The sequence below is a fragment of the Kogia breviceps genome, chromosome 7, assembly GCF_026419965.1.
Source record: "Kogia breviceps isolate mKogBre1 chromosome 7, mKogBre1 haplotype 1, whole genome shotgun sequence".
In the NCBI taxonomy this organism is placed as follows: Eukaryota; Metazoa; Chordata; class Mammalia; order Artiodactyla; family Physeteridae; genus Kogia; species Kogia breviceps.
Window position 1 is genome coordinate 20,304,449 of NC_081316.1, and position 25,362 is coordinate 20,329,810.

General features: G+C 52.4%; 1 protein-coding gene across 7 annotated transcripts in view; it reads left to right on the forward strand.

Annotated features, from left to right (window-relative positions):
• The window catches only part of NADSYN1 (NAD synthetase 1), a 33,623-nt gene extending 20,883 nt beyond the window's left edge, over positions 1-12,740 (forward strand). For 5 of the 7 annotated variants that reach the window (XM_059068664.2, XM_067037813.1, XM_059068669.2 and 2 more), the window contains 12 exons: positions 2,878-2,952; positions 3,813-3,937; positions 4,367-4,415; positions 4,879-4,981; positions 5,421-5,589; positions 6,420-6,555; positions 7,191-7,297; positions 8,791-8,922; positions 9,320-9,389; positions 9,694-9,822; positions 10,446-10,622; positions 12,027-12,740. In XM_059068664.2, coding sequence (XP_058924647.2) covers positions 2,878-2,952; positions 3,813-3,937; positions 4,367-4,415; positions 4,879-4,981; positions 5,421-5,589; positions 6,420-6,555; positions 7,191-7,297; positions 8,791-8,922; positions 9,320-9,389; positions 9,694-9,822; positions 10,446-10,622; positions 12,027-12,077 — 1,323 coding nt within the window. In that variant the 3' untranslated portion in view covers positions 12,078-12,740. The remainder of the gene's footprint in view (positions 1-2,877; positions 2,953-3,812; positions 3,938-4,366; positions 4,416-4,878; positions 4,982-5,420; positions 5,590-6,419; positions 6,556-7,190; positions 7,298-8,790; positions 8,923-9,319; positions 9,390-9,693; positions 9,823-10,445; positions 10,623-12,026) is intronic. The other 2 variants (XR_010841315.1, XM_067037812.1) reach the window with 2 other exon arrangements.
• Positions 12,741-25,362: the final 12,622 nt, after the last annotated feature.

A 25,362-nucleotide genomic window follows, 5' to 3' on the forward strand; every position in this document is an offset into this window, starting at 1 on the left:
CAGGAGCTGTGTTCTCTGTTCTCCCCCATGACGGGGGGTCTGACATGGCCCCCGTGGTGGGTTCCCCTCCTGGCTTCAGGAGGGATTCTCACGCTGAGGTTAAGGGGACCGCCCGCACAGCACGCTAGAATCCCCGACAGTTTGTCAGCCCCACGTGCCCTGCAGGGTCCCCCCCCGAGGCTGTACTTGGAGCTGAGGGAGATGCCGGGAGCTGCAGAAGGAGTGGGCTTTGTAGTGACAAGAGGGGTGACCCCTGGTTCCCAGGAGGATGTGATGGGCTTGTTTGAAGAATCCCATGGCCAGGGCTGGCGGGGAACTGGAGCCAGTCCTCAGGAATGAGGAGACACCACGCCTGGTCCCCGTGATGAGAGCCAGGAGGGGGCTTGCAGGTGGGCCATTAGGGGGTTTTCCCCAGAGGTCAAGGCAGCACACGTTCCCTGTGGGCCCTGCCCCGCGGGTTCTGGAAGCAGCATCGGAGACCCCCACCCTCCTCGTTCTGTGGGGCGCCCCGGTCTCACTGGACTGATGACCAGCTGGGGGCACGGGGCGGGGGGCACGTCCCCCTAACGGGGTCGTAACCTCACTGGAGCCACAAATATGAAAACTGCACAGCCTCTGCTTCTGAAAACACATTAACGTGGGTGCAGAGCCTTCCCATGTGATTGGACATTAGTTTCCTTTACAGAGAGAATAAGACGAGATGCAAAGGTGCTTGTAGAGAATCATGTGGCTCTCCCTGTTGGTTTTTTTTTTTTTTTTTTTTAAGCACCCAAGCAGGAAAATGGCTGTTACTGCCAAAAAAATGGGAATAGATTCCAATTCTGCAAACGCAACACAACGTAACTTTCAGTGCTGCCGGGAAGGGTCACTTTTACTGGGCTCAGGAGGTCAGTACAGGCTTCATATGGCATCGCACATCTTGTCTTTGGATCCAACTTGGGTTTTTTTGGAAACAAGTGTTGGAAATGCTCATTCATAGAGGCAGGTGGTAGCAAAAAAAACAAAAGGTCTCCGGGAATTGCTCTGCCGGAGCAAGGCAAGTGGTGTCACAGAATAAGAAAGTCTACAGGACCCTCTGTTGTAACTTCGTTTGCTTCACCTCCTTGACATCCACGCAGATGAGGTGATGTTTCATGCCTTCCGCAGTCTCCTTGGGGTTGTTGGCAAGGAAGTGGTAATGAAACCAAACTTCGGTTTCAAAATTGACCGAGGAAAGGAACTTTGAAAAGAATCCCATGGTGTTTTCTTGCCCCGAGGGCAACCCAAGTTTTGGCATCCTGGTCCCTGGCAGCGGGAACACTCCGTCTCCTGCAGAAGTCCTCCTGATCGAGGTCCCTCAGACCTTGCTTTCCAAGGGGCTGCGTCCCCAGAGGCGTCCTATTGTTCCGTATTAACCATGTTAAAGACGGAGGGGCGTTGGAGGGGAAGATGAAGTCCACGCAGACGGCTAGGTGGTCATCTGCTCCAAACATGCTTCAGTGCACGTCGGTTTGGCCAAAACGCTCAGCCAAACGCCAGAGCCACAGGCACCTGCTGGCAGGATTGACTGGCAGGCGGGTTGGGGGGTCACCTGCTCCAGGATAAGCAGGCGTGCAGGTCACTACAGGTTCTGGACCCCGTCCAGGCCCCCCAAGGAACCCCCATTTCAGCAAGCACACAGGTGATTCTTCGCCATACAAGAACCTGGGGACCATTGTCTCCCAACCCCCTGGAGGGGGCTTTTGAGCCAGAATTCTCTGATTTTGCCTGAGTGTTCGGGATGGAGGTGGCATCACTGCCCTGGGGTCAGGGCAGTGCCCTTCTGTTCTGCCACCTCCTCTGTGGTCAGGTGACCTTCTCGAGGGCACATGCTTCTCACAGCCTCGATCGAGCCTTTGTGCAAGGCTAACCTAGTTCTGGGGAAAGTGGACTGGAGCCTCCTTCTCAGGAAGGGTTCACTCCTCTGGCGTCTTCTCATTTTCTGTGGCTTTGTCAAGGCAGCCCAGCAGCTTCAGTGACCCATCACTTGGGAAGTGACAGGAGAACCAAAGGATGTGGCAGCTCTTTATTCTCTGTCTCTTCACGGGCGTTTGCAGCTTGGGTGAGGCCCACTGTTGACACAGGTAGCTGTCCACAGCCCAGGGCAGGAGCAGGGGCCCAGCCACCCTGTGTCCCCCAGTGGTGCCCAGAAGCAGTTCTTGCTGTCCTGCACCTGTGTGTATGAGACAATGTCCTCATAATATAATTTGATTCGTGTTTTATTTCTTCATAAGGGAAGGAATAACGTCTATGAGTTAAAACTTTTCCCTTGTCTGTAATTTGTTGCAAGTGGCAGAACCCCCCCATCTCATCTGGGTTCAAAGGCAATGAAGCATCACCTCCTAGAACACAGGCAGCACGTCCAGGCCAGGACCCCGACGTGATGACTGCCGGGGCTCTGGCTCCACCCCTCCGTCACTCTCCATCTGGGCCTTCCTCTGTGTGGGCTTCATTTTCAGTTGCCTCTTGGTCACAGGATGGCTGCAGGAGCTCTAGCCATGCCATCTTCACGCAGCCCCGTTCAAAGGCAGAAAAGAGGCCCTTGCTCCTCATGTGTCTTTTTAAGTTTCTCAGAAGCCCCAGCTGACATTTATTGACAGGATTGTGTCCTGTGCCATGATTAACAAATCACTAGCAATTCAGTGGAAGTTCTCTTGGCAACGACAAGAGGAAAGGGCTTTGGGTCGGCAGCACCACTGGCTGTCCCCTCTCCCTGGACCCCCCAGTCCCTGCCTTAGAAGGCATAACTCATCGGGTGCCATTTGGCACACCTATGAAAACAAATTAGACGTGTGAGTGAAAAAACAAAACAAAACAAAACAGGAAATCACGATTTCTCTTTGAAACTCCCTTCTCCAGGAAGTCCTCACCGCCACGTTGGATTTGGAGGACATCAGAAGCTACAGGGCAGAGATTTCATCTCGAAACCTGGCGGTAAGTGCTCATAGACACACACATGGGATGCACATCAAAGACCCAGAATTTTTTTTAATAACAGCTTTATTGAGATGTCATTCCCTTACCAGACAATTCACTGATTTCAGCACATGATTCAGTGCTTTTTAGTATATTCGTGGAGTCAAGCAGCATCAGCACAATCAGTGTCAAAACATTCTCATCACCCAAAAGAAACCCGGACCCATGAGCTGTTAACTCCCCGTTCACGTCCCCCAGGGCCCCCGGCAACCATCAGTCTGCATTGTCTCTATGGATTTGCCAATTCTGGACGTTTCATAGAAATGGAATCATATCGTGTGTGGCCTTTTGCGTCTGACTTTTTTCGCTGAGAATTATAAATGTTTTGTGGTTCATCCATGCCGTAGCGTGTTAGTGCTTTAGTCCTTTTTATGGCCAAATAATATTCCACTGAATGGATAGACCACTTGCTGTTTGTCCATTCATCTGTCAGTGCATGTCTGGACCATTTCCGCTCTGTGTGTGATGAATTGTGCTGCTGTGGACACACGCCCGGGTGTCGGTGTGGACGTGTTTGCGTGTCCCTTGTTATATGCCTGGGACTGGACTGCGGCGTCCTGTGGTGGTTCCCTGTTGAACTGTAGGAGGCCCCGCCAGACTGTCCTCAGCCACTGCGCCCCATCGCGCGTCCCCCCAGCGCTGTGCAAGGGCTCTGGGCTCCCCACATCCCTGCCAGCATTTGCTACATCCGTCTCTGTTCTGGCCGTCCTGGCGGCCATGAAGGGCCCCCAGTGGGGTTCTGAGCTGTGTTCCCCACTGGCTGCAGTCATCCCAGGGGGCCTGTGCGGGTACCAGTGCTGAGGGGTTGTCCTTCCCAGGCCAGCAGTGTGAGCCCCTACCCCCGTGTGAAGGTAGACTTCGCCCTGTCCTGCGACGAGGACCTGCTGGAGCCGCTCTCTGAGCCCGTTGAGTGGAAATACCACAGTCCCTCCGAGGAGATCAGGTGGGGCCCTTGGGATGCTGGGGGGGGCGGGGCGGTCCTGTTGTCCCCCAGGGAACCCCTCCATCCCAGGCTGCACCACCAGGTGGCGCTGCTGGGCCAGCGTGTCCTGGTCTCCAGAGCCTGCACTTGCTGCAGCCGCAACCCCTGGCCCACGCCCAGCCCTGCCGCTCCTTGCCCTGGGCCCTTGGGCACAGAGACGCTGTTCTTGCCTTCCTGTGCCATTTCACAACGGGGCCAACGATAGCACCTGCCCCCTGGGGCTGTTTTGAGATTTCAAATGAGATCATTCACGCAAAGTGCTTAAAACGGAGACCTGGGCGTCGTGCTGGCGCCTCTCACGGGCACTGCGCCCACCTTGGCACCTGCCCCCGGGTGGGCTGTGGACCAGGTCAGCAGTTCCCCAACCTTATGCTTCCCATCGTTCCCCAGCCTCGGACCTGCGTGCTGGCTCTGGGATTTTTTAAGACGTAGCCAACAGGTAAGGCATCGGTGTCTCCCCAGTTCTCTCTGCTCCTTCCAGTTGGTTTGCATTTGATTCTGCAGCAGGCTGGTGACTTTTTCTTTAATGCAAGCATTTCTTGGCTCTGCTTCAGTCGGGAGCCTCGGCTACACTAGCCAGAGCCCAAAGGTCCCGCTGAGCTTCGGCTCCGTCTTTGGGGTCCTGTCTGATGACACTGAGAGCTACGAGACTCCCCGCCTCCTGCCAGTTTCGTGATCGTGCGTGTCTGTAATTCACCGTGGAGACCCAGCCTTAGACCCTCCACAGTGGAGGTCCCTTTGCCTTCTAGAAAGTCCATCCTGGAACGTGCAGGGCATCTTTTCCCCTCCCCCAGGGAGAGTATTCTGTGGGCGCTCATTTTTGCAGGGGGAGCCGGACTCATCTGGGGACGCATGGCTTCCCAGAGGCGCCGCTCACCCCCCGTCTGGTCGGCCCGTTCCAGGCGGGGTTCTTCCTGCCCCTGAGCGGCGGGGTGGACAGCGGGGCCACCGCCTGTCTCGTCTACTCCATGTGCCACCAGGTCTGCGAGGCTGTGAAGCACGGAAGTAGGTGACGTCCGGGGTCCGAGCAGGTTCCAGGGGGTCAGCCCGCGGGAGGAACAGAGCGAAAACCCAGGTCCTGGGCATCGTGGTGGAGGTCATATTCAGATGTCACAGCGTCACACCCAAGTCCCAGGGCCTGGGGACGGCAAGGCCGTTAAAGTCCCGCCCAGGGCCCACGTGGCTGTCCGTCAAGCCACAGGTGCCTGTCGCTGCCGTGTGTCGGCGGTGTGGCCCCAAGGAAAGAACGGGGGCCGTGGGGTCGGGCAAACCCAGGTTCACATCCTGTCACTCTGTGCGGTGACATCGGCCGTTCCCTCAGTGCCCGCAGCCGAGAAACGGGCATCGCGGGGCTGCTCTGGCGAGGTTGCCGGGCGGCGGAGAAGGGATTAACTGGTGCAGGCACCTGGCACACGGCACGTGCGCTCTGTCTGGTGGTTTTCAGATCAGGAAGTGCTGGCCGACGTCCGGACCATTGTGAACCAGACCAGCTACACCCCCCAGGACCCCCGGGAGCTCTGCGGCCGCATCCTGACCACCTGCTACATGGCCAGCGAGAACTCCTCCCGGGAGACGTGCAGCAGAGCCGGAGATCTCACCCGGCAGATCGGAAGGTAGCTGGTCCGTGGCGTCGGGCACGGCCAGGTGGTGGTGACGGCTGGAAGGTCCACCCACGGCCACGTTTGTGGGTCAGTGAGCACCCCAGAGGCGAGCGGGTTCCCTCACCCACCTCCCAGGAGCGTGTCCCGCCCTCTGCCCACTTCCACCTGGCGGCCTCTGCGCCTGAGGAGGGTGGAGGGAAGGGAAACTCGGCTCCATTCAGAATATGTTCCGTTTATTCTGCCCCCAAGGGAAAAACCAGAGGCTGCCCCTTCTGTATGCGGAGCTCAGCTCAGAGCTGTCCCCACCAGCAGTTCTGTTCCCAGGGAGGTGCCCAAAGGAAGTGAAAGCAGGGACATGAACAAATATTTACACGTTTGTGTCCGTGACAGCGTGTTCACAGCACCCAGAACAGCTCAAATGTCCATCGACGGCTGAATAGGTAACCGAAAGTGGTTGCAAGGGGATGATATTCAGCCTTAGAAAGGAGTGAAGCGCTGACACAGGCTACAACGTGGATGAACCTGGAGAACATTGTCCTGAGTGAAAGAAGCCAGTCACAAAAGGACAGATATTGTGTGATTCCGTTTCTTTGAAATGTCCAGAATAGGCAGATCCACAGAGACAGAGAGTGGGTCCGTTGTCCTCGGGGGCTGGAAGAGGAGGGGGTGGGGAGAGACCGCTCGTGGGCACAGGGTTTCCTTCTGGGCTGATGGAAAGTTCCGGAACTAGAGGTGACGTCGTCGGTGTACTCAATGCTGCTGAATGGGGCACTTGAAAATGGTAAATTCGGTGTTCTGTGTCTTTGTTTTACTGTCTGCACACCTTCCCTTTCTCTCCCCAGCCACCACATCAGTCTCAACATCGACCCAGCCGTGAAGGCCATCGTGGGTATCTTCAGCCTGGTGACGGGTAAAAGCCCGGCGTTTTCAGCTCACGGAGGAAGCAGCCGAGAGAGCCTGGCCCTGCAGAATGTACAGGTGTGCCTCGCAGATGGGGCCGTTGTCCCCACTCGGGGGCCGCAGGGAGCCCGGGGGACGGCGGCACTGGGGTCAGCAGCCTGCCTTAGAGACCCTGAGCGTGCAGCCTCGGGACAAGGATGGGGGTCTGCGTGCGTGTGCGCGCGTCAGCGTGAGGGTTTGTGAACGTGGGGTGTGTGTGCAAGTGCGTGCATTTCCTGCATCTTCGGGGGGCGGCTCAGACGCAGCCCCACCTTCCAGGCGGCCGCAGGGGAGCAGGACCCTGTGTGGTCCGTGGAGGGAAAGAGGGGGCCTGGGCTACAGCTGCCTGGGTCTGTCCTGTCTCTCTGTCCCCTTTCTGCGGGTGCGGGTGACCTTGCCCAGCGGTGCAGGCAGTGACAGCAGTGCAGGTCTCCCCCGCTGGCTTTGCAGCCCTGTCTCACGGCGGCCTCGGGCTTTGGTCCTTCCGTTTCTGTGGCTGAGCGCGGGAGCCCACGGTGCGGGTGAGGGGGACCACGGGCTCCCGATCACTTAAACTTTCCTGTCCTCCTGAGGTTGCTGGGAGAGCCCCTGCCCCGAGCGGCCGGGAGGCGGTGTTAGCGTGCACGTCCCCCGCCCCCGCCCCACGCGGCTGACGCTCCCCTCCTGTGGTCCAGGCACGGGTGAGGATGGTCATTGCCTATCTCTTCGCTCAGCTGAGCCTCTGGTCCCGGGGCGCCCCAGGCAGACTTCTCGTGCTTGGATCTGCCAACGTGGATGAGAGGTGTGTGTGCCCTTGCTCTGGATGAGCCCCCTGGTTGACCCACGGCCACTCCGGCCGGGTCTGTGTCTCCCACGCTCTGCCTTAGCTCCTGATGCACCTTTGAGAGCAGCCGAGGCGGGGGCAAAGGCACAGGGGTCAGATGAAAACAGTCATCTCTTCTGGCCTGTGAATCCTGGCCTGTGCCCACGGACCAGACCCTGTTCCTACTGTCAGCCATCCGTTTAACGGGACAGGGAGTGATGTTACACCCACCTCGGGGTTGCTTGAAGGAGCCCCGCTCAGGGCGGCGCAGGTTTTAATCCCCCCGCCTTGTCTGGGGCCCAGGGGGTCTTACACCCCGGCTTTGCACCCTCATGGGAGCCTGGAGGGCTGAGTGGTTGGTCTTTCTCTTGAAAAGTGGGGAGAGGTCAGCCGTGTGAACGCATGTAGGACAAAGGCCAAACAGTACCCACAGCACAGGTCAGCAGTGGCCTGGGGTGGGGAGCTTGGGATGCGGGTGGAGAGCTGCGGTCATCCAGTGGTCCAGCGAGAATATGGTAGCGGTGGTGGTGGGGTGGAGAGGGACGGATACATCGAAGGGGTGAGTGTCGTGGGGTTGAGGTCGGTGGCTTCAAGACGCAAATGAATTCTCTTACAGTTCGGTAGGATAGGGGTTCAAAACGGATCTCCGTGGGCCAAAGTCAAGGTGGCACAGGGCTGGTTCCTTCTGGAGGATCCAGGAGAGAAGCTGTTCCTCGCCTTTTCCAGCTCCTGGGGGTGCCTGCATCCTTTGGCATGTGGCCCCTTCCTCTGTCTGCAGAGCCAATGGTGCAGAATCTCTGTGCCTTTCCTGTGGCCACAGCTCCCACAGGAAGCTCCCACAGGAAGCTGACTGACGCCCCCCTCCCGCCAGTTCCCTCTTCCACATTTAAGGACCCTTGTGATTGCATTTAGGGCCCACCCCATAATGCAGGGTAATCCCCCATCTCAAGGCCCTCAGCCTCAGCTGCGGAGTTCCTTTCACCCCGTATGGCTATGTATACAGGCTCTGGGTATCAGGATGTGGGCATTTGGGGAGCCACTCTGCCCACCACAGGGGGTGTCTAGCAGTGGGGAGGCGGCCCTGCTTCTTCTGGCTCAGCGTCCGTGTGCACTGAGGTCCTGCCCCTCCCTCTCAAGGACCTCCATCCCTCAGCTCCGCCCTCTGCTGGCCCCAGCCCTCCCCTCCCAGACGGGCCGCTTCCAGGTGGCTGCTGCTCGGTGCCCAAGCTGCTTCCCGGCCCCGACGTCTCATCTGGCTTGCTGGATACTCCTCCTCGGCTGTCCGCAGCCTCTGCCCCTTCCCCAGTCTGCCCCAGCACATCGGGCTTCTCCAAGACCCTGGAATCTGCCAAGCTCTGGCCCCAGGGCCCTGGAAGAAGCGAGTCTTTGGATGGCCAGGCTCCCAGGTTCGTGGAATCTGCAGCCCCTCGGGTCTGCTGCATGGAAACTGTGCGTTCTTTCTCCTGCTGCAGCCTCCTCGGCTACCTGACCAAGTACGACTGCTCCAGCGCAGACATCAACCCCATAGGCGGCGTCAGCAAGACGGACCTGAGAGCCTTCGTCCAGCTCTGCATGCAGCGCTTCCAGCTTCCCGCCCTGCAGAGGTGCGTGTGCGCCCGCGAGGCCACAGCTGTGGCCCCGGAGCCACCGGCTGTGCGTCTCAGCACAGCCCCGGGCCACCCTCGCCCCACTGGGCCACCCTCGCCCCACTCGGCCACCTTCCATGGCTCCCATCTCCTGGTGGAAACAGTCCTGCCCTTCAGGGGCGCTTGGGGTCCGGAGAGCAGGCGCCCCCTTCCTTCCCGTCGGTGCTTCCCTGGCTCTGGCCAGATCAGGCAGCCGCTGCTTCCCTCCCCCTCACCACCCTTCTCCCGCCGTCGGAAGGCCGGGCGGTCTGTGTATCCCTCCGTCTTCGGGCTGAGCAGTGCCTGGTGCTTTTGTGGTTATCTGTTGAGTTAATACGCAGGTGTTGTGACTGACCTCTGTGTGTCTTGGCCGCAGCATCCTGATAGCGCCGGCCACTGCCGAGCTGGAGCCCTTGGCCCACGGGCGGGTGTCCCAGACGGATGAGGTAACGGCGGTGGCTTTGTCACTGTGCTTCCCCCCCCTCCCCTGCTGCTGGGTTCCTTCATGGCCTCCTTTCTGCCCCGACAAGGCATGCTCCATCGCTGGGCTCCCGGCCTGGGAGCACAGGGCTCAGCTCCATCCATCGCGGGCCTTCCATGTTCAATTCAGGTCTCTCGAGGTTGGAGCCGGGAGGGAGGTGATGAGGCGAGGGTGGGGGGGGCCCTCGATTCCATCTCCAGCAGAAGTTTTAACCCGTCCCCCAGCACTGACTTGCTCTCATTCATGAGACGCATCTCTTTTGTCCCCAGGAAGACATGGGAGTGACCTACGCGGAGCTGTCGGTCTACGGGAGGCTCCGGAAGATCGCCAAGATGGGGCCCTACAGCATGTTCTGCAAACTCCTCTACATGTGGAAGGATATCTGCACCCCCAGACAGGTAAGCCGTGTGCAGTGTCCTCGGGGAGTCGGCAGGTCAGGTCACCTTGTGGGTGGATTTGACTCAGGAGCAGGTGGCCACAGTGTGACCTTAAAAGGAGAACACTCTCCCTCTCTAAGGAACTACAGTCCGGTTTTAGGCTCTCAGCAGCCCGGGCCTTCCTTCTACCCTGGCTAAGTTTGTCTGAGTGGGGCTGGACCCCATCATAACAAGCAAGCTCCTCCTCCTCTTTGGGGGGCAGAGGGCAAACTCTGAGGTTGGAATATCGCTGCTTTTCTGCGAGTTGTCACGCTCATTAGGGCTGAAGCCCACAGACAGAGTGGTCCCCGCAGCACCGCCTGGCGGCCTCATGAGATGCATCTTCCCGGGACCCCTGACCGGGTCTCCTGATGCAGCTTCCGGGGTGCTGGAGTCAGGAGCCCGCGTCTTCAAAGCTCATCCCGCTGTCGCAGCCCGAGCAGTGGCGCCGGTCCACTCCCGCCTTCGGGGGGTGCACACGCAGCCATGTTGCAGGGGGTGGGTGCTGTTAGCCGGCCCCGCCCAGGGCAATGCTGCCGGAAACACCGGCCTGGGGTCTTTCCGGCTTTGCCAGCATCAGGCCCTGTGCATCCCTCGCCCCCCAGGTGGCCGACAAAGTGAAGCGGTTCTTCTCGAAGTATTCCATGAATAGACACAAAATGACCACACTGACCCCCGCATATCATGCCGAGAGCTACAGCCCAGACGACAACAGGTTCGATCTGCGGCCGTTTCTGTACAACACCCGCTGGCCTTGGCAGTTCCGCTGCATAGAAACTCAGGTAAATCAGGCAAAAATGGTTTTCCTCCCTGTTAAATGTCTGTTGAGGGAATATCAGCTCACTTCCATTGAGGGCTGAGAAGCTTTTTAATATATACGGTGGCATTTTTTAGCGTCCTTCTTTCTGCAAAGGATCCAGTATGTTTCAAGTCAATCAGAGCATGAGCTATTTTGGGCTGTGCTGAGGATGCTGAAATGAGGGGCTACAACACTGTGTCAGTATGGTACCAATCACTGTGATTTCTAGACTACTGGGGTATCCGACTGGCTTCACGTCTTCTAAACCATTTGTTTTTCCCTTTTCCCCTAATTACCTAATAATAGAACCATCTTGCCTGAGAATTCAGGCTTCTTTTTTTTGTTTTTGGGGTTTTTTTGCGGTACACGGGCCTCTCACTGTTGGGGCCTCTCCCGTCGCGGAGCACAGGCTCCGGACGCGCAGGCTCAGCGGCCACGGCTCACGGGCCCAGCCGCTCCGCAGCATGTGGGATCCTCCCGGACCGGGGCACGAACCTGCGACTCCTGCATCGGCAGGCGGACTCTCAACTGCCACCAGGGAAGCCCCAGGCTTCTTTTATACTTAAAGGGGAGGGACTAAAGTCAAACATTTCCTGGCTCCAGAGGGGATGTGTTTTTTTCTTCCTCCCTGCAGCCATTCATAGGTAGGCCTGGTCAGGATGTTTCCTGTGAGCTAAACAAAGGCATTTTAGCTTAATGTTCATGACCCGGGAGGCAGGGTTGGGCCAGAGATGGGCCATTATGTATAATTTCAGCTTAGAGGCAATATCCCTTTAGTGACGAACTAGCGCATGGGCCGTAGCTAGCCGGTGGGGAGCGGGGAGCACCCATGAGGAGATAATGTGCAAACTGAGATGGGACGCAAGCGACACTGCACGTCTGTGGCCGTGGCCCTCGCCCAGGGGTCGTCAGGCAATGTCTGGAGACATTTTTGCTTATCATACCTGGGGAGGGGTCTGTGCTGCTGCATCTCGTGGGCAGAGTCCCAGGCTGCCGCTAAAACACCCCGTAGTGCACAGCACAGCCTTCTCCCCCCGCCAAATTTAGGCAGCCGTGGGGCCTCGCTAGCACCAGTACACACTCAGGAGTGGGTTCCCTCACGTCAGGCCTGGGGTTCGGAGGGTGTGCAAAGACCCTCAAATGGAGAGAAACACATGTAAGTAAAGGTGGATCTCACCTGGAGTCTTCTAGCCCAGCAGTGACCCCCGTGCCCGGGCCAAGGCACAGCCTTCCGGACTCTGGAGCCATCCACATCTCGTCACTGAAGATGCTGTCGGAGGACCTGCTTTTTCAGTCCCGTGACCGCGACCCTCTTTCGGGTGAATCGGTGCATTGTGACGGCCTAGCCGTTCAGGTCCTCGTGGTGACGCTGCATCTTCTCTTCTAGGTTCTCCAGCTGGAGAGAAGACAGCGTCAGGACCTGGACGGCGTGGACTGAGGCCAGGCCCTGCGCAGAGGGCTCCCCTCCCGCGAGGATGCGCGTGCTGCGTCTGCCTTGCTGGTGAACGGGAGCGGGGGTGGCCGGCGTGTCGACAAGCCCCGTCTGACATGTTTCAAGGACAGGGATCTTTTCAGTCTAGTTTCTTTTAAAAAGGCTGAACTACAAGAGGATGTGATTTTAAACTTCTTCTTTTTTTTTTTAAATTAATTTTTATTGGCATATAGTTGATTTACAGTGTTGTGTCAGTTTCTGCTGTACGGCAAAGTGAACCCGCTATACGTATACATATATCCGCTCTCTTTTAGATTCTTTTCCCATATAGGGCATGATAGAGTCTGAGTAGCGTTCCCTGTGCTGTACAGCAGGTATTGGGATGGACATACACAAACTACCATATATAAACCCTCTTCTCGAAGCCAGCGCTTCCCCCAGCCCCTCTGGCCTTTGTGCAGCATCTCCTGAGTGTCACCTGAGCTGAAGGAGGATCTTCCAGGCGGGGATGGAGGAGGCCCTGGGGGGTGGAGGGTGGTTCTAGAATGACTGTCCCCACCCATCACCCACCCTTGCAATCTTTGTAGTTTTGCAAAGCAGCCCTTTCTCCTTTTCTTCCTCTGTCCTTGTGTATGATTCTTCTCACTATAAACTGGCCCATTTCCCTGATTTCTGTTTCCTGGTCACCGTCATTGTCATTCCGAGGACCTAAACCTGCAGGGATGTAGGTTTGCCTCCATCCTGTGCCACCAGGGAAGGCTTCACATGCTCTCGGGGAAGGCTGCGCGGCGCGCCCCCCCCCCGCCCGCCATGTGCTGCCCTAAGGAAAGACACCCCCCCCCGGGGGGGCCAGCTGCCTGCCATCCTTGCCAGCCTCCTCCTCCCATTTCGGTCTCACCCTCCTGGGTCAGCACCCAGGTTAAGTGCGACAATGCCAGTGTGGGCGAGAGGAGAGAGCTGGGTTCTGGTTGTGGGCCTTGCAGAAGGTCCAGCCTCGGGCCCGAGCGACGCAGCTCAGCCCCCATTCTGCTGGAACACCAGGAATTCCTAAGAACCCCAGGAACGTTTACAGACTGCATCAGCTTGGACTTTGCGTGTGTGTTACCAAAAGCCTTACCCAAGAAAAGAACCTGGTGAACAAGGAAAGGAATTTATTGATTGACGTGCTGAGCAGTCCGGGGGAGTGACAGCTTCAGGCCTGGCTGGACCCAGGGTTTGTGCCATGTCATTGGAACTTGTTTCTCTCTTCACCTGACCCTGTCTCTGTGTGCTGGCTTCCTCTTGTGACTCCAGTCTTGCAAACTTCCCAGTTCAGATCCAGCAGGAGATTAGCACATGTGCCTTCCCGGTTTCTTCAGTACAGGCCCTGGATTAGCTCAGTTGGGTCATATGCCCATTTCTGAACCAGTTAGCTACTGCCCCGAGGTCCTCCAGAGAGGACCCCAGGGTGTTCTCAGAATTAGGAAAAATAGATGGTGAATTCTCCATACAGGAACGGCCACTGCACACGCCCTCAGGCCCTGGCCCGGGCCCAGGCTCTGGACGATGGCTCCTTGGATCTAAGACCACGTTTCCTGGCAATGCTACTGCAGCCCTGGGCCTGCAAAGCACATGCACAGACCTTTCCTCAACTTCCCACAGTGACAGCAGCACCCAGGGACATATTAATAAGACTCCAGGCTTGGGCCGAGGGAAGGGAACAAGGGCACACTGTTCCCCGAAGGCTGCCGCCATCTTCGTATCTCCCACCCTTGGGATCCAGAACCCCTCCCGCAGGCTCGGGGACAGAATAACCCCTTCTCCCTCACCCCACCGAGGGCCACTTTTCTGTGATGTAAAGTCACTCGACATAAAGACAACCTTTTACAGCACGATGTGCGAAGCCACATCCTGCTTACCGTCTCCGACTCCTCTTCCAGACGAGAGTCTTGGCCTTGTGGACCCAAATCCCAGTGCTACGGTCTGAATGTTTGCATCCCCCGCCAAATTCATATGGCAAATCCCACCCCCCCCATGCGATGGTGTCAGGGGGTGTGGCCTCTGGAAGGTCATGAGGGCCTGAGGGTGGAGCCCCATGAATGGGATCGCCGTCCTTATGATAGAGGCTCCAGGCAGCCTCTGGCCCCTGTGCCACGTGAGGACCAAGCGAGAAGTCTCCGACCCAACCCAGAAGAGGCCCCTCCCCCGACCCTGCCCACACCTGGTCTTGACTTCCAGCCTCCAGAGCTGTGAGCGGTGCCCTTTTTATGCATCACCAGGTCTGTGGCATCAATATTTTGTTACAGCAGCCCGCACGTACGTACCAAGAGCCCCGTGAAGGTGTTTCTCCTAAAACAAAGGAAAAGTTTACGCTTCCAGGAGGATTCAATCCTTCACCCTCGGGAGAATCTGGAAAGAAAACAAAACAGCAGTCAAAGCTATTTTTCGAGCAGATGTGGCCCAGGTGCACTGAGGAGTATTTCTCTAACTTGAGGCCAGTTTTGAGGACGGCCGGTGAGTGGATGGGTGCATCCCGTGCGGGCAGCCCTCCCTGACCCTGTGGGTCTCATCCCAGCGTTTGGCCCTCGTGGGTGGTGACACGGGTGAGCTCAAGAGGCCGTGGCCGTGGGTTCTGCAGCCGAGGGGTGACAGCTCACAAAGTGCCGTCACCTTCTGGGACGGCTGTCACCCAGGGTGACGGCCAGGCCCCTCGGTGCAGCTGTCGGCACCCCACGGGTGTCCCCCGGGGGGACGTGCGCCTTGCTGACACCCTGGGGAGGAGACATCTCCTGTCTGCCGCCCCCCTCCGCAGCCACGCACACCCTCCTGAGGCCGCGGCTCCTGTAACACGTGTGCTGGGAGTGGGGTGGAGGGTTTCTGCTCCAGGGAAGGGAGATGGAGGGAGTGTGGGTACTGAGGATGGCCAGTCGTGGGGTCAGCGGCGGGTCCTGGACATTGTCCTGCAAGAGCCTCCTGCACTCAGGGACCCCGGGACCCTGGCCGCTGGTCGTCCAAGTGTAGTGTAGGGTCCTCCGCAGTTAAAAGATAGTCACCAGAGCTTGGCTAATGAGGAGCTATGGGTTCCTGTCTGCAGCTCCAGCTCGTCATGTGGGGTCCCGGCTCTGTTCCGAGACCCAAACGTAGACAAGCCCGCCCACCCCAGCTCCTGGAGAGGGCAGTGAAGCCTCATGTCCAACCCAGAGCTAACTCGGAATCTCCTGGGGTCGCTCCTGAGAGCAGAGACTCACCAGCACCTTCTTCTCGGTTGGACGGTCGTACGAGCTTTGGCTGAAACGTTTCACTCAACAATCTAAGCAGCCGGGGGGACCACGTGGAGACGTGAGTGTCACTGCAGCATGAGCTACTGACGCAGCCAAACCCGCACCCAACTGGACGTTGCCCACCCCGGACGGCATTGGTCAACAAATCTTTATTTCGCTGGAATATTCTAAAGACAAAAGGAGAGAGTTTTGAGAGAGCTAGTACATCCCACGAGGTCATTCCATTAAAAGTCAAGGAAGAAAAAAACTAAAACACTGTATTCAGACCCTAGAACATGCCAGAAAAATGGGCGAAGGACAAGGGTGCGTCATTTCCAAGGACCAGTCTACATCTGAAAGGAATTTAGCAGCGTTTGTTATCCAAAACTGAAAATGAGCAGAATTTTGACAGTCAGTCAGAGGTTAAAATCGACGTTCTGAGCTTGGTGAGCGTGACTTCACAAACTTCCTGAAGGAAAATTTAACAGGTTCCAAAAGGCTCAAATGTGTGCATTTGGTTTCAAATACATACACACATAAAATTCTGCTTCTGGCTATTTGTTCTCGTTTTTCACAAAGAGGAGGCTGGGAAGGGAAGTATTTGGGGGTGCTGACTTGGGGAGCTCTGTCCCGCTGGCAGCAAGGCGGCATAGTTACCACCGGGAGATGGTAGGGACCATGCCCCAGGGACACGGATCCCCTGGGAGGCCCCCATCCTTCAGAGGTCCACCCTCTCCGCCTTGCCAGTCAGAGGCACCTTCCCATCCTCGCCATCCTCTGTTTCCTCACCCAGGGCTCTTTGGAGGACCCCCTTGAGGTGCCCCCCAGCCGCTGTCTCTGAAGAGGCCCCCAATGAAAAAGTAAATAGCAGGATTAGCCGTGCTGTTGATGTGGGACAGGAGGATGCAGACGTCGCTGCGAGTGTGATTTTTCCTGTCAGCTACGAGGAACCTGATGATGCAGAGAGGCAGGCCAAAGGGAAAGAAGCGCAGGACCGAGAGCAGAGGACCAGGTAGAGCTCTGGGGGCCGGCGTTGCTGGGAGCTCGCCTGGGCTCGGAGGGGCAACAGCAGACCGGACACGCCCAGGATGGAGAACACAGGAGGAAGACCCACGTGGTGGTGGCGGTCATAAGTGCGGGACAGAACTTTGTCCTTGGGATGAATAACTGACCACAGGCATGACCTCTCAGTATATTAAACCGAAAAGATCGGAATCCAGAGCAGGGCGCTCACGTTGCGTGACAGGCGCTTGGGGCAATGTCATCGAAACCAAATAGGGAAGCAGGAGGACAGACAGCGCTGGAAGCTGATGGCGGTCATGATGCCCAGGCCAGTGAAGTAGAAGAAGAACCTCAGGACCATAAAGGTGTCATGCAGGTGAAAGGAATACTGAAGGAAAAGCTTCAGGATTTGGCGGACAGAGAGTACAGTCTGGAAACAAAGGTTCATGAAATCCTCGACGGCCAGATTGAGGCTGTAGATGAAGAAGGCATTTTTCTTGGCCGACAAATGGACAAACCAGATTACTATTCCATTTCCCACCAACCCACAAAGGGCCACAACCACGGTGAGGGACCAGAAGATCATGTGGTCAGTGTTCTCTGATCTTGGAGCCAGCGCTGTGGCATCAGTGCTGGAATGATTGTGTGTCTTGCGGTACTGGTCCGTGGTGAGGAGATCCGAGCTCAGCAGGACTCTGCTGGGTTCCTCTGATCCGTAATTCCTGGCACTCCTGGGGTGGGTGCAGGGAGTCAGAGATGGAAATACAGAACCTCAGGCAAGTAAGGTGGGCTCTTGTTCCTCCCCACTCTCCCTGTCTCTCTCTTCTCTTCTCTCTCCTCCTCCTCTCCTTGCCCCCCTTCTTCCCTCAGTTTGTCTCTTTCTCTTCCCCTTCCTTCTACTTCCCACCCCCAAGCCCGGCCACAAATGAACCAAGTACAGGTCCTTACTGTGGTTCTTGCCTCTCCCTAGAGGATGAGATAAGAGCTCAGCTTCATTCTCATGAACTGGGCCCCTTGGGCGTCAGTACAGCTCATTCATTCATCTCTGTACTCAACAAGCTAATTTGCTGGATGTCCCCTCCAGCTTAGGCGCTGAGCAGAACACAGGGTGGGGGAAGTTGGGGAGACCTGGTTTCTGCCCCCAAGGAACCCAGGGGAGCAACCACTTACAGGACGGTGCGACTGGAGCTCTAGTACTCGGGGGAGTTGACACTTGAAGACATGGTAGACGTTACCAAGAAAGATGATACCCAATGCAGAGAAACCACTTGAAGAAGGACCAGAGTCTTGGGGGAGCTTGTCCACTCAAGGCAGACCTCTTATTATGGTTAGGGCCTGAAGAGCCGTTTGGGTTACAGGGGAGAGGACGTGGGTGATGTAAAGGTGGGTGGAGGCATCTGGTCTACCTCCTTACTTAGGTCCAGGTGGCAGCCCAGATGCACTGATCTCTGTAGGGCGAGCTGTGCCTGAGTCCCTAGGATATCTCATCTACTCCATCTGCTTCAATACCATCCTGTGCTAATGACTCAGAAAAGCGGGTCAGCCGCCTGAAGGTGCTCTGTGGGCTCCTAGGGCTGTGGGTTCTAATGTCTCAGTGGCTGTGGGACAGAAGGATGGCTCCTCTCAAAGACACCCGTGTCCTAATCCCCAGAGTCTATGACGATTGAGATAGGAGAGAGGGGATGAGGATGGCACATGGAATTAAGGCTGCTAACCAGCTGAACTTAAAATAGGCAGATTATCCTGGGTCATTCAGGTGGGCCCCACATGTAATCACAAGGGTCCTTATAAAAAGGTAGAGGAGGAGAGTCAGAGAAGGAGATGTGAAGAGGGAAGCAGGGGAGGGATGATGTGATGGTTGGCTTTGAAGAGCACAGTAGAGGCCACCATCCAAGGATGCAGGCCCCTCCAGAAGTTGAAAAATGACCAGGGAACAGCTTCTCCCTTGAAGCCCTGGGAAGGAATGTGGCCCTGTCCACACCTTGATTTTAACCCAGTGAGACCCATCTTGGGTTTTGAATCTCCATAACTGTAAGGTCATAAATTTGTGGTGATTTGCTACAGCAGCCATAGGAAACTGTTACATAAGGTCGCCCGTTCCGTGGTTGGGCTCAGGTTCCGTGAGGCCCTTTCTGCCCTTTGGGTTTCACACTTCTTCCCTTTCTCATCCCTTGTTTCCAGCTTCTCCTTGTCTTTTACTCAGACCAATTCAGCTCTTCTCCTTTTCTCATCCCCCGGATGCTGACGTTCTCCAGGTCACGTTTCTCGGCATTCTGTTCTGTTGTAGTTAAACGACGCCCTTGAATCTGATCTCACCCATTCACATGACGTTCTGTGGACCACTCGGTTCCCAAACACACCTCTTCAGCCTCCGTCTCTCTTCAGCCCTGACTTGCTCATCAAACTGCCGACTAATAACACCATGTATAACACCACCCCCCAAACGTGTGCTCTCCACTGCGCTTCCTTATTCCTACAAATTACATCGCCGCACAAAACCCAGTCCCCTAGATATGAAATGTGGAATCACTGGAGGGCATCAGGGGCACTCTGGGGTCAGGCTGTTTGGGTTGGATTCCTGCCCCTCCCACTAATTAATGAGTGCCTTTGTGTGATGTACTCGGTCTTTGTACTCTATATAGTAGATGCACGCTACTGTATATAAAATAGATAAACAACAAGGACCTACTGTATAGCATAGGGAACTATATCCAGGGCACTAATTATCCAAGATTAATAATTACAGGTTATTAATCTCGTAATAACCTATAATGGAAAAGAATCTGAAAAAGAATATATATACATATGTATAACTGAATCACTTTGCTGTATACCAGAAACTAATGCATTGTAAGTCAGTGATATTTCAACAAAAGAAATTTTTAAAAATCTTTTTTTAGTTTTTTAAAGCACATTTCGAGGAAGGAAGTGTGTAAAAGATAAGTCATTCATTTTAACTTACGTTGATTTGGGGTTGTTTGTGGAACACCCAGGTGAACTTGTCCAGACAGTCGGAATTTGGGAGGAGAGCTGTGGTCTGGAGGTGTGGATTTAGCAAACATCACTGATGTAAGTGATCGCTGAAGCCACGGAAGAGGATGACATTGCAGGGAGGAAAGGGGCAGGCTGGGGAAGATGTACCACCTATTTCCATCCAATGCGTAGATGAAGAAGGACCATCAGAAGCACACAGAAAAGGAGAGGGGACAGAGGAAGAAAACAACAGAGAGTGTTGTCTGAGGAGCTAAGAGCAAGACTCAGAAGTAGCAGGGCAGGGGGGACTTCCCTGGTGGTCCAGTGGTTAAGACTCTGTGCTTCCAATGCAGGGATGCGGGTTCCATCCCTGGTCGGGGAACTAAGATCCCACACGCTGTGTGGCACGGTCAAAATAAAAAGTAACAGAAGCAGAGGGGGATCAGTAGCACAGTGGCAATTCCTCAGAAGTTTGAATTAATGAAATACATTAGTAACATGAAGGATTTAGCATACTTTAGAGGGTTTTCGATTGTAGATCCATAATGCACTAGTAACAATATTCTAACAAAATGGAGGAGAGATCACTATGAGATTGAAGTCATCAAGAATAACTTTAAGTTTGCTCACCAAAATATCCTGGGGCACTGCCTTCAGAAGGAACCTGCTCCCTGGGGCTGGTTAGCTGCTTTGATCTGAAGGATGGTCAGGACACCCAGGCCATCTTTGCTGTGGTAGGCTCGCCCTTGGTCCTAGGCTGCTTCTATAAGGAGCCCTGTGACTGCGGGCTTTGGTAGCTGTTCCATTGCAGACTTTCCTAGTTTAAGGTATTTGTCTCTCCACACCGTGTAGTCCTAAGGCAAAAATGGCATAAGTCCCTCCATAAAGTAATTGGATGAGAATGCTGGGGTAGGGTAGGGTAGGCAGGGAAGAGAGCAAACAAGAGGTGGCTAAAATGGGGGGAAACCCGACTGGAGAATTTTCCAGAAAGGCATGACCTAGGCATTGATATTCCCCATGGAGACATCAGACTGATGCCCAGTGGGCAGGGAGACAGAGGTTGGATGAACTACAAAGCAATGGCGGGTCAAGGAAGACGTGGTGGAAACAGTAGGCAAGAGGGACCTGAGAAGCCACAGATGCTCTGGGCTGCAGACCAGACGCAAGCTTAATGCCCTGGGGGACATGCAGTAAAGGAGTAGGAGGTGGACAGCTCCGTCTTACCTTTGATGCTGGTCCAGTCCAGGAAGTGGTCTGCGAGGGTAGGAAGGACCTTCTCTAGATGTATGATCGTGGAGAAATCCTCCTGTCCTTGGACCTCCGAGTCACCCTCAGGAGCTCCTGAGGAGAGTGGAGCTCTGAGTGTTATCAAGTTGGTTCAGGGTCCCTTGTTATTTCCTATGTGGGGTCACTGGCCAATCGGAGTCCAAGCGTCATCTCACGAGAATATCTCAAGATCACGTTTGTGTCCCCTGCATCTCCTCCTGTGTTGCCTCATCCTCACATTCGGCTTCTGCCTCAATGTTCTCAGAATCACTCTCTTCCTGTGACTTTTTCTCTGAAACAAGCCTCTACTGCACATTTGCAGTGCACTAGAACGCACCTGTAACACCTGGCATCCATCATCTCGGTGATGTTTGAGACTGAACTATCTGGTATATTTTGGTGGCTAAGGTAGAGTGTCCCTTCAGGGCCATCCTGTTTGGGATCTTCCTCCTCAGCTCACATCCTGACCTTCCCAGATGCTCTGTCCTTTCATCTCTTTCAAAGTCTCAACCTCTCATGTCTCCCCTGCATTCACCCACCACACAGACGTCCTAGACACCAATCACTCCTGCTTCTAGATCAACGCTTCCAGGGGGGCATCAGTGGGGTTGGGTGGGAACAGCTGAATATATTCCGCCTCAAGACCTGAGCCATGTTCTTTCCAGAAGTCACGTCTAATTGTGGACAAGATGAACTCCAGCCCTTGGGGAGAGACAGGAGAATGATGAGGATGGAGAGACAGGATAGCTCTGGCCAAGCCCTCTGGAGAAGGTCAGAAATAAATGATGAAAGTCTCAAATCAGGGACTTCCCTGGTGGCGCAGTTGTTAAGAATCAGCCTGCCAATACATGGGACACGGGTTCGAGCCCTGGTCTGGAAAGATCCCACATGCCGCGGACCAACTGAGCCCATGTGCCATAACTACTGAGCCTGTGCTCTAGAGCCCACGAGCCACAACTACTGAGCCCGCATGCCTAGAGCCCACGCTCCGCAACAAGAGAAGTCACCGCAATGAGAAGCCCGCTCACCACAACGAAAAGTAGCCCCCGCTCGCCTCAACTAGAGAAAGCCCATGCACAGCAACGAAGATCCAACGTGGCCAAAAATAAATAAATAAATAAATTTATTTTTTAAAAACAGAAAGTCTCAAATTACACCCTCTGTTGTGGAGTCACCATGGTCCAGCTCAGGTTCCTAAGCTTCCCAGGGATAAACAGATGCAGAAATCGTTTATCACACCTTCTAAATCCCCACCAGAAGGATTTTTTCCCCACTATGTTTAGTTTTACTTTCAGTTGCATGAGATACTTTTCCAGTGATGAGGAACTGGTGTGGTCTTTTCAGGCTCATGCCTTCCAGGATCAATAATTAGAGAAACCCAATGAGAAAAGAGAAATGAATGCATGTTTCCTGCTGGTCATAGGCAAGTACGTTGATCGTGTCTGCCCAAAATACAGTTTCATTTCCACTGCTTGGGGTCCTTGTGTCAACCAGCTCAAGCCTCTCCCTCAACTGGATACAGTAAATGAAAAAGGCACCCATGTCCCTTCCTTTCCGAATCTTCTAAAACTCTGGAACAGTGGTTCTCAAGCATTTTGATCTTAAGACCCCAAAGAGCATTTGTTTACGTCATTTATATCTGTTGATGTCTACCATCTTAAAATAAAACTGAAAAATTAATTTATTTTATAAAGTCATTTAAAAATAAAAATAATAAGGCCATGTCATTTTACCATGAGTAGTATATTTTTAATGAGAAATAAATATAGATTTTTTTTAAATAAAAAAATCTCAGTGAGAAGAGTGGCATTGTTTTACATGTTATGCAAATCTTTTCATGGGAAGACAGTAGGAGTCTCATATCTGCTTCTGCATTTAATCTGTTGCATAATGTTATTTTGGTTGAAGTATATGAAGAAAATATGACCCCACATAGATATGTTGTAGGAAAATGTAAGAGGAGTTTGATAGCCATTTCAGAACCCTTCTGTGAAATTCGAAATATGCTTCCTTGAAATTCTGCCCAAACTTAACAAGTGGTAGTTTCTTCAAGGTTAGCTGTAATGTGGAATCTGAAACCATATCAATAAACTTTTCATACTCTGATTGATCTAAATTGCACTTTGATTGAATCTTTTACACACGTGTGATTTTGTAACATCAAGTATTAGTCATTTGGAAAATATTGGTTCACTGAATTATGCAGATCTTTCAAATGTGGACATATTTAATTATATACCCTGTCTATCTATCTATCTATTACATTTTTAATATCACCATTAATCTCATCAGAAAACTCTTTAATTTGGGGGAAGCCATTACACTCAATGTAACAGATACATGTTTTTCAGGATTCTAATTTTTTCTTGAAAGCCCAAATGGTATCATTGGCAATAAAAACTTCCAGTTGTTTTCCTTGAAATGACTAGCTCACTTTGTTCATTTTGAGAAAATTTCTTCCAGATCTTCTAGTCTGAATAACCACAGTTGGTCAATCAAGCATTCTTTCAAGTAAAAATGGTGATCAACAGAATAAAGAAGCTAGTTTAGTTCTCAGCTCAAACAATTGCAGTGGTATAGCCTGAGAAAACCATCATACTTTGATATATAGCAAAGGTGACATATATTTATAATATATATTTATAAATTTATTATATATTTAGATTATATATATATTTCCTATTTAGTCACATAAAATATTAAAAAGTCATGTACTCAAGGGTCTATATTTCATAAAATTAAGAGTTTTTACTGTTTCATCCAGGATCAAGGACATTCCTGGGTGAAGGTGGTTTTTTCAAAAATTGCTGTGAGGCCATCATGATGGGAAAGAATACAATAGTACTATTATACTTGTTACCACCACCTTGATTTGAGCTAAGGCACCAGCTGTTTTACCACCATTGCTTTTGCATCCATCAGTGAAAATCTCAACAAAGTTGTTCCAAAAGAAACCATGAAACTATATTTTAAAAATTATTCAACGTTTTGAACATTTCAGCACTTTTATTTGTTGCCAAGCATTCATATAAGAGACCTTCTTCAATAATTAGCTGCTGTTGCTACCAGACAAATCCTAGAAGTTCAGAAATATCTGTAGATTTTTAAAACTATACGTGAAGAGAGTATTTTAACTCAGTTTTCATGTTGCGGCTAAATCTTTAAGCTAATGAGTTACACTATCATTAGAAAGTGGGGAGCACCAGAATTCTCTTACTGACTTGTCTCCAGCTGATTTTCATCAATGTCAACTCTACAAGTCAAGTGAGCAGTTAAAGTAAGTGGTGTGGTTAGCAGAGTGGGAACAGAGATATCATCAGTGCTTACAAAGATATGAGGAAATTTTAGGCAAAGTAAGCAGATTCTCACAACTACATAGGAGGGGAAACAGTACCCAAGTTTCTACAATATTTATCTAAAATGACCAGTTTTGAACAAAAAAAATATTATAAGACATGCAAAAGAAATGTGAAAGTATAATCCATACATTGGGGGAAGAGAAAATCAGGCAACAGAAACTGCCTGTCAGATTGCCCAGATGTTGAATTTAACATGCAAAGCCTTCAAAGTAACCACTATAAATATATTCAAAAAACTAACAGAAACCATGCCTACAGAAGGAAAGGAAGGTGTGATGACAGTGTCTCATCAAATAGAGAAAAATCAATAAAGGAATAGAAATGAAACTATTATATACAGGATGGATAAACATCAAGGTCTTGTTGTATAGCACAGGAAATTATTATTCAATATCCTGTGATAAACCATAATGGGAAAGAATATGAAAAACAGTATATATGTATAACTGAGTCACTTTGCTGTATAGTAGACATTAACACAACATTGTAAATCAACTATACTTCAATAAAATTAAAGAAAAAGAGAGAGAGAGAATGATTTTTTAAAAGAACGAAATAGAAATTCTGGAGTTGAAAATACAATAACTGAAATGAAAAATTCACTACAGGGACCTGACAAGAGATTCGAACTGCCACAAGAAGGATTTAGCAAACTTTAAGACAGATTGACAGCAAATACATAATCCAAAGAAAAATGGGGGAAAGAATGAACAAAAATGAAGAGTCTCAGAAGAATGTGGGACATCATTAAACACATCAAAGTATGCATAATGGGAGTACCAGAGAGGAGAGAGAGAAAAGAGCAGAAAAAAATATTCAAAGAAATAATGACTGAAAACTTCTAAAATATATTAAAAACACTTACTTACATAACCAAGAAGTTCAATGAACTCCAAGGAATTCGTATCCTTATTTTAGGGGTGATAAAGTAGAGGTACAGGATGATTAAGGCTTCTCAGTCAAGCAAGTATAGAGTCAGGGTCGCCCCAAGGTGGTCTGAATCTAGGGCTAGAGGTCTTAATAACCATGCTTTGCAGCTTCAGTGATATGTTTCCCTCCAAATTCAGCTGAGCATGTGTTTCATGTGATTCCTGCAGACCATAAAAGTGCAGTGATTTTATAATCATGTGAAAATAAATGTTGACCTGTTGACCCTGATAATCTCAGAGGTGTAAGGACTATACTGTACACTTTTGTGAACATTGGTTTTTTTCTTATCTTTAACAAACTAAAACAAATGAAATTATACAACATATAAACTTAAACACACATCATTTACTGTAAATATAATATACTGAATAAAAGTGTTTATAATAATTGTATGGATGGCTAAATATTAATATCCCCTACCAGAGACTGTTAAGAGTTTGAGGCATTTACATATGCAAAGTTTTAAAACTTTTAGATGGTTAAAAATGGTGGAATCCATGCCGTGGAACAACTAAGCCTGAA